The sequence below is a fragment of the Argiope bruennichi genome, chromosome 4 (assembly GCF_947563725.1).
Source record: "Argiope bruennichi chromosome 4, qqArgBrue1.1, whole genome shotgun sequence".
Classification (NCBI taxonomy): domain Eukaryota; kingdom Metazoa; phylum Arthropoda; class Arachnida; order Araneae; family Araneidae; genus Argiope; species Argiope bruennichi.
Window position 1 is genome coordinate 26,541,065 of NC_079154.1, and position 8,766 is coordinate 26,549,830.

General features: G+C 27.4%; 1 protein-coding gene across 1 annotated transcript in view; it reads left to right on the forward strand.

Moving 5' to 3' along the window:
* Window positions 1-8,672, forward strand: part of LOC129965834 (guanine nucleotide-binding protein G(s) subunit alpha-like) — a 30,377-nt gene extending 21,705 nt beyond the window's left edge. Inside the window, exons 10-12 of the mRNA XM_056080048.1 lie at window positions 2,117-2,238; window positions 7,837-7,895; window positions 8,307-8,672. Coding sequence (XP_055936023.1) covers window positions 2,117-2,238; window positions 7,837-7,895; window positions 8,307-8,504 — 379 coding nt within the window. The 3' untranslated portion in view covers window positions 8,505-8,672. The remainder of the gene's footprint in view (window positions 1-2,116; window positions 2,239-7,836; window positions 7,896-8,306) is intronic.
* The last annotated feature ends 94 nt before the right edge of the window (window positions 8,673-8,766 follow it).

Below are 8,766 nucleotides of genomic sequence, written 5' to 3' on the forward strand. Positions count from 1 at the left end.
ATAGCGGAACATTAAATTCTGGATCACTTTGATACAGAATTGATTTCAATACATCTTGTATAAATAAAAATGTAAAATTATAATTTAAAACTAAGTTTTTACAGAATAGTTGAAAAATGACAAAAAAGTTTTATACAATAAAAACACAACTTAATTATAGGATCGAACATTTACAAAGCACAATATAATAGCTAGGATCCAAAAAATTATAAAGCAAGATGTTTTTTTTTTTTAATTACAAATCAAAGTAATTAGAAACTTTGAAAAAGTAACTAATTAGGAATATTTTTAGAGTAATATTTCAAAATTTAAATGACAGTTATTTTAATTTGAATAAGTTAAATTAGCAGCCTTTTTCGAATTCAATGCAAGTACAAAATTAAATTATACTGAAATTATCGCAAAAAAATTTCCAACCCAAGAAACTTCCCCAAAGTTGCGGGAATTTTAGGAAGTTGCCTATTTGATAATCCGGCCCTGCCGGTTACAGTTGATGTAATAATGGTAACTGGAATATTTCATTCCAATTTCTCTTTCTCCTCATAAATTTCTACTTGTTCAAATCAAATACAGGAAACTCTAGATTATCTGTCGAATTAGGCAGCACGTTGCCCTTGATTAATCTAAAAAATGACCGAAAAAGGGCCCAAATCAACATGAAAATCTTATGATTTTTATTTATGCGTTCCACCATCTAATTTTATTATGTAACATTATTGTGTTTGAAAAATGTTTTTTATCCATTGGGGATCATTTTCTTAGCATCATGTTAATCTATCGTTTTGCCGTTTTATCTTCCAACTTGATGGACCTTTCGATTCAGGAATATAACGTCTTACTGATGCAATAAGGTACTTGTGGATTATATGTAAATTCTGTATCGAATTATAATGTCTTTAAATGATTTAATTTCAATTTATAAGTTTGAGGGGAGATAATTCGATGTCCGTAAGATGCACAGGCAAGATGATTAAAGAATTGATTTTCAACATTTTGCTCATAACTAGAAGCATATTATGATTTAAGATTCTAATAATTAGTTCTGAAACTATTAATGAACTTAAGCTTGATAGCAAAGCATTTTCTGACGAAATCCTCTTTTATGACTAAAACATAAAAGAGAAGAAATGTCATAATTGCATCAAAAAAAATTTTAACCCATCTTAAAATTTTTTTTAAAAAAAAATTAGTTTTAAGATGAAATTAATAAAAATGCTTAAATATTGATTCAAAACAGATAATGCTAAATTTGTAATTGAAATTTAGGATAATTTCAAAAATCATCTCATTGAAAGAATACTAGGCATATAATCGTAGTCAAGAATAACTAAATCAGAAAAAAAATTTTAAAAAATGGATAAGAATATTAAGTTAGGATAAAATAAGGATACAAATAAAGAAACTTGATTATATTGAAATGACAAATTTCGAACTATTCTTTTTGCTGATTCAATTATTATTGATAATTATACCCGATACTTGTAAAATAATTATGAGTATCGGTTGGTGCGATATAAGTAGAAGAAGCATAGTAATTTCATTTTTAAAAAAAATCTAAATCCATTCTAAAAATTGGCAACAGCTAATAAATAAACCAAAGATATATAAAATTTACTGTGAAGATTTAAATGAAATTTTGGAGACATTTTCTCTTAAAATAACATTCAACCCAAGATTTTGATTTATAAGATGGCAAAAAGTAACATGAAAATAAAAATGAAGAAATAATTGTTCTAAAATTAAAATCAACCATTCTTAATTGTTTTTGAAACAATGCAAGTTCCATAAAAATCAGATAAGTTATTCTTATCTAATTTATATTTATCTATTTATACTTTTACTTTATAATATTCTTATCTTATATCAAAGTGAAAAAAAAGTGATAAACAGGCTTCTATTTTTATCATACAATGAACTTAGTATTAATCATTTATAAATATATATAAGTGTGTTTTCATAAAATAGATGGAAATGAAATCAGCAATAAAATCGTTCACCAATTGCCATGTTTATTCTCTAAAATTTTATTTTGCAAATATATAACCTTGAATGAACAGAACTTTAAATGGATAACGAATTAAAAAAAAATAACCATAATACATTTTCTCCTTTACAGTTTTTTGAAAGAATCTGGTTTCATCCTCTTCCTCAACAAACAAGATCAACTAAAAGAGAAGATCGAGAGAGGAGCTCGAATACAAGACACTTTTCCTGAATACTTGGAATACACACCTAATGGTTTGGATTTAAACGTTAAAATGTGTTTATTACTTGCATTCAACTTATTAAATACAGCGAAAAAAATAATAAATTTGAAGTCCGATACTAACTTAACTTTAAAAAAGGCAATTTATAGAATCTTAAGGCCGATTAGAGAGAAAAAAAATAGCATATTGTTTTGATACAGAAAAAAATACAGAAGAAAATTTTTCATATATTCATTGGTTTGTTTCAGAATATAAAAGAAAAATTGGGATTTATTGCAAAAATCGGTAGAAATTTATTCCCGTAGAAAATTTGTTCTTCAATGCCACGCAAACAGATCTGGTAGAAGGTACATTTCCGCACATACAAACTGTTCTTTTCAGTATCCCGAGACTACCGCTTTTCGACGATTCTATCTCTTTAAGGGGGCGAGGTACGTAAGGATGAGCGCATTTCCGGAGTTCTTCATTCTTTGACCTTGATTTCCGTCCTATTAGATACTTTTTCGTTCTGTTTCTTTCTGCTCTTTCAGCCCGTGAATGTCTTGTCGCTGATCGTACTATTTTATTATAACTCAAAATTGCACATTGATTGCTCATATGACTAATTCAAGAAGCAAATAATTTTCAGAGCTGGTAAAAAAATATTTTATAAAATATCATTTAATGAGACAGATTATCTACTGTTGCTAATCTCAAAATGTTATAAAAAATTCAATAACGAATTTATAATAACAATATTTTAATTTATAATATTCAATAACACATTTTTAAAAATGAGTTTTTACTAAAAAATTATTAGTATTCTGTGATAGTAAATTATCAAATTTCGAGAACAGAAATCTTCCATTTATTTATCATAATTTAATGTTTAGATTCCTCACAGTAAATAAAAATTGCTCTATAACATTTTATTGTGAATTAGTATCTTTTTCCGACAATATTAAGGTTATCTGCAGTTTCTGCACCTCCAAAGTCTGTGTATAATCCGAGTTCACCTTATTGTTAAATATAAATATCTCATCCTTTCATTCCTATTTTGATTAGCTGGCCGCCTAAGGCGATAAATTAGAAATAAAGTTTTAAAATTAGAGTTTATTTTTAATAAAATAAAAAAATAATGCCTGTGAGGGCATATATGGCTGATAAGATTATGTCAACCTTGCTGCTAAAAGGCACCATTACACAAGCCGCTTTATAGAAACGGTTTCCGGGAGAAACAAGGAGGAGACTAGAAAGTATGACGGAAAAAACGAATTTTTTCCCAGATATGCAGAGCCGGCCTTCTCTATGAAGGGGCTCGGGGCAAAAAAGGGGCCCTAAAATTTTTGCAAAGAAAGTAAAAAAAAAAAAAAAAATTACAAACACGATCACATATTACTGTTGAATATTTATTTAATGCGTGATTTTGTTTTTGCTATTAATTACTTCAGGAAAATCACAATTTTTTGCAATTCTTTTTGGATGCTTCGTATAGCAAGTGTATTTAAGTGTTATGCGCATATGATTGACTGAAAACAATTCTTTATTAATTTTAATTTGCTGAAAGAACGCTCAATATTTATTATTGTAACTGGCAATGTAAAGAAAAATTTTAACACAGTATATTTAGAAATAACTCATTATAAGTTAGTATGCATTGCGTGTTAGTATATGTGTTGTTAGGTTATTTACGTTCCTTTCATTCAAAATCAAATTTCGTAGCAAAACAATTTTCATGTATTAGGTTTTTATCTACATCTTTGTCATAAAACGTTACAAAATTTCGAAGCATTTTTCTAATTTATGTTTTTCTAAAGTTTTCATATCAGTGACTAATTTAAAGTACTTTTAAATCTATCTTCTATCTGACTAATAACAGTATCTGTTACAGAGTTTTAAAAAAAAATAACATCTAAATTTCTTAACCGGGTTTTCTATAATTTCATCTTCTTCTGTATTGGAAAATGTTCTGAAATATTCACACCACGTGCTATCACTTCTGCTTCGTTAAAAATGAGTTAAATTTTGGATTTCAGTTTTAATTTTATTGACTAAATTAAAAGTCCAGTAGATAACAATTGCTTTTACTTAAAATAGTTAAGAGATAGAGCTAATTTTGGACATTATTGAAAACCATACTATTAAACATAAAATAAATGTCATTTCTTGTATAGAACCCAATAGACTTTTAGCTTCGGATACTGCTGTATTATTGTAATTTGTATCCATAAATTATTCTATGGCATTAAAAGTTTCTTCAAATTATATATACATTGCTTTAACTGAATATATTTTGGCTTCCCAATGAGTGTCGCATAAATGGTTTAAGAGTAACGTTTAAATGCTTTTATGCAAAAATTTCCCATCTTTTTGTATATGCAGAAAATAAGCAATATAAGCGTTGCAGTATTCAAAAAAAAAAAAAAAAAAATACTATATATATTGCTAGAAGCGGCATTGCAAATTAATAAATTAAAAGAGTGATAGCCCAGATACATAGATTGCATGAGGATTTAGAGCAATTATTCTAGATTGTACACTTTTATATTGTCACGTAGGTTCTTTAGTGTGGAATTCAATGGCACACACAAGAAGTAGAGCTAAACCAATTTATTAACTGAACTCTGAACACAGTGACTGACAAATCTTCTGGTTTTATACTAGCAGGGAAAGTTCCAGAATACTTTTCTGGAAACAGTAAGAAAGGTCCAGAACACTTGTCTGGTAAACTAAAGAAATGTCCAGAATCTTCTGAAGCTTGAAATAAAGGGAAACATAAAATCAAGGAATTAAATATTTACACAAACTGTGAATCGCATTGTCTCTAGCGGGATTCGAACTCACAATCTGTTGATTATGAGATGAGTGCTATGACCATTCGGCCATGCAGAGTCGAGTGGCTCTTTTCAATGCGGCAATATTTTTCTTTCATGTTGTTACCTTTGTCGTATGCCAGCCCACTACAATTCATAATATATAAATCAAGCTCACTTAATCTTTCCAATAGAGTTTTTACTAATCCTTCTCTAGTCACATCAGTTATTTCAATAAACCCTATAAATGATTCATTTATACTTTTTTTCTTCAAAATTGACATGCCTGATAAAGACTGAAGTTTGTTTTTTATGGGAAATATACCAGAAGCAGAATGCATTTGGATAATTGTAATACGTGGCCGCCTTTATATCGTCTTTAAATTTCTTCCTCTCTTCTTTCCATCCCGCTATTACCGTTCAGAACATTATTTTAGTTCTTGATCATGCTGGCGCCCCTCAATCGCGGGGTCTGTGCATAGCATCCTTCGCAACCCCCAGATGAGCGGCCCTGCAGATATGAAGAATGTTCTGATTAATATTCATGAGAATTTTCCAAGGTATGAAGACTGTTCTGATTAATTACCAAGTAATTCAACCCGAATTTCTTATGAAAACAAAAATTCACGACAAAATAGTTAATTTTGTACGAAAGTTTCCAAAAGACGTTGAGGGGTATATTTGAAAAGCTTTGACTTTGGGCAAGGTGTCCAGATTCGAAATTCGATTCCAAATGTTCTCCAAAGATCCAATGCAGTGTTCTGGTATGGTGCAGAAAATTGGAGAAGGGAATGCCAGTGCAAGTGTCGTCTTTGTCATTTGACCCCTATTAAATTTGCGAAATCCATTTCAAAATAGCTTTTGTATGCCTTCGCAATATAATCAAACCAATCCTGCGAATATGTTATCAATATTTTCATTCCAGTTATGTTTAATCAATTAAAGAGCATCTTGAAAAAGATAATAGCACCAATGGATCAAAAGAATTTTTGACAATAAGTCACTCCTTTAACTTTCATCTGGTTTTCCTGATCTATTTGCAACATGCATCTTATAATTAACAATTTCTTAATAACTGTACCTTAGGATGAACAATTACTCTTAAAATTATAAGTAATGATTAAAAAAAAAAGCACTTACAAAGCGGTATAGAACAGAAAAAGTTGGTTCCTTTAGGCTTTGCTTTCATTTGAAAATAATTAATCTAAAAAAATTAATCTTGGAGAAATAATAAAAGCAGAAAAACCGAGATTTTCGTAATCCAAATGTAAAAATAAAATATACAGCATAACTTGTTATGAACAATTTTACCAACATTATATAGGATATATTTCACATTATGCTATGTATGACGTCAAACAACTTCAGATATCATATTCGTTTTAATGTAATTGGGATAAAAATAATTTGTAATGGCATACATAAATGAGGGGTTTTTTTTGTTTGTTTACTTGGCTATTATTCAGTACAAACAGTTCAAATAAAAAAATGAAGAAATCTATAACACTAAAGAGAAAAACTAGTCTTTTTATTTTAAAAGAAAAAAAAAATGATGAATTTACAAGGCTATCTTATCCATTAGCCCTAGTCCAGGGACAATACTGATTCTAAGGCACCTAAAAAGTTTCAAAATTGATTTTATTTTAATTTTGAAATAAGCATTTATTTAATTAAAATCTTAAATATGCTAGTAGTAAAAATATGACTTATAACTATATATTATGATTTTGTAATGTTATATTAACAAGAATGTCAGTTCAAAAATATTTATAAAAAGAAAATCAATGTGAAAATCATGTTATGCATATAAAAGAAGTTATTGTTAAGTACAATTACTAAATTACTATTGGTAAAGTAATTGTACTTAATATCACTGTAATGCACCAGATTCAATTCTTTAATTATAGAGTGTACTATTATATCAAAAAATATTGATGGTGTATCACGTTATAAAATGAAATGGAATTATTTTAAATAGAATAATACTGTTTATATCAAGAAAGTATGTAACTTTCAGAAGTATTTTAATTTTTAAAGACAATAACATATACTCTGTAAATACTAAGCATGAAACTGCTGATTATTATAATATTAAGAAAATTGTGATATACAAAAATTTAAGAAGTTAATAAAAGAATGGCACCTTCTTCCATCCCTCCTCTTAACATATAGACATATTTTTATTAGATCATAGGTGTTCTATGCTTAATTTCAGTTATGATACAGCACCAAATGACTCTAGCCTAGGTGCTTAAATCTGTTAAGAAAACTATGTGATTTTGTAATGAATAAACACTTAAAAGAGAATTTGAAATCTGATACTTAAAATGAAAGAGAGAGAGAGATCTGAAACAGACTTATCCAGTGTACATTTTTAAAATTTGAATGATTTCCTGAATTAGTGTTTGTATGCAATTTGAAATATTTGCAATTTGAATGTGTCATTATGAACCAGATTTGTTTCTATATCAGTTTCTATGGAGAAGAAGTAAATTTTCAGCAAATAAAGAAATTATCACATGAAACTTTGGTAAGAAACTAATAATTATATGTTCTGCACTCCATCAAATATAAAAGGCTGATTTTGAATAAACTGCTTCATTATTCCTTCTTGCTAAGTAGCTTAAATGGTGACCTAATTCCATTAATGGAGATTACCTTAATGGAGATGAAATTCTAAGACTCAGTTAAGTTCACAATTTTTAATGCATTTCAACTAATATTAATGAATTTAGTAATAAAAGATTTCATGGACAAATTTCAATTCATAGATATTTACTATATAAAATATTGCTGAAGTGTTTAAAATATCAAATATATTTTATTGATGATTTCAGATGCAGATTCCACAACTGAATATGAAAAAGTTCGCAGTTTCATTCGTGATCTTTTTCTGGTAAGAAATTAAAAACCTTACTTTCATTTTCCTATATGCTTTGATAATATTTGAATCATTTATTAAAAAAATAAAAGAAGCATGATATGAACAACTTTATAGTAGCTAAACAATTCTAGTAGTTAATTGCTGTTATTATTTTTCCACAAATTAAGAGATATTAAAATGAGAAAATTTTCTTAATCAAAGAATTTTAATTAAAAATAAAGTTGAAAACAACAGAAAGATTTTAAGCATTATAATATTTTACATTGTAGAATCTTTTATATTCAAATTAAGATTTCAATAAGTACTAATATTAAATAATTTTTTAAAAATTTTCTCATGATGTTTATATTGAATAGCTTTCAATAACTTTGAGGTAACTTTAACAATTAACTTAAAATAAAACACTCTTTTTTTAAATTAAAGGATGAAACAAAGAAGCAACATCAAGCTTCAAGCATCTGTAGTAATGATGATTATTATAACTACAGAAGAAGTTCAAAGAAGAGGGATTGTTACTGGCACTATACAACAGCAACAGATACCAACAATATCAAAAGAGTGTTTGAGGACATTCATACAATGATTGTGATGTTGAATTTGGAAAGTATATCCCCTACATGAATCATGATTTATATTGATATTTTATAACAATTTTACAATAGATTTGTACTTCTGAAAGTATATTTGATATTTTATACAATATTATACAAATAAAAGTTCTAGAATATAATTTGAAATTATACATAACATACATAATATTACTAATCTTTCTATCAAATGCATGTAAATGTTTTAAAAAAATTATAACAGATATATTTCATTTAGACATTTAAAACTTAAAATGTGAGCATTTTAATAAAATAATTGCAATAAATATAATAGA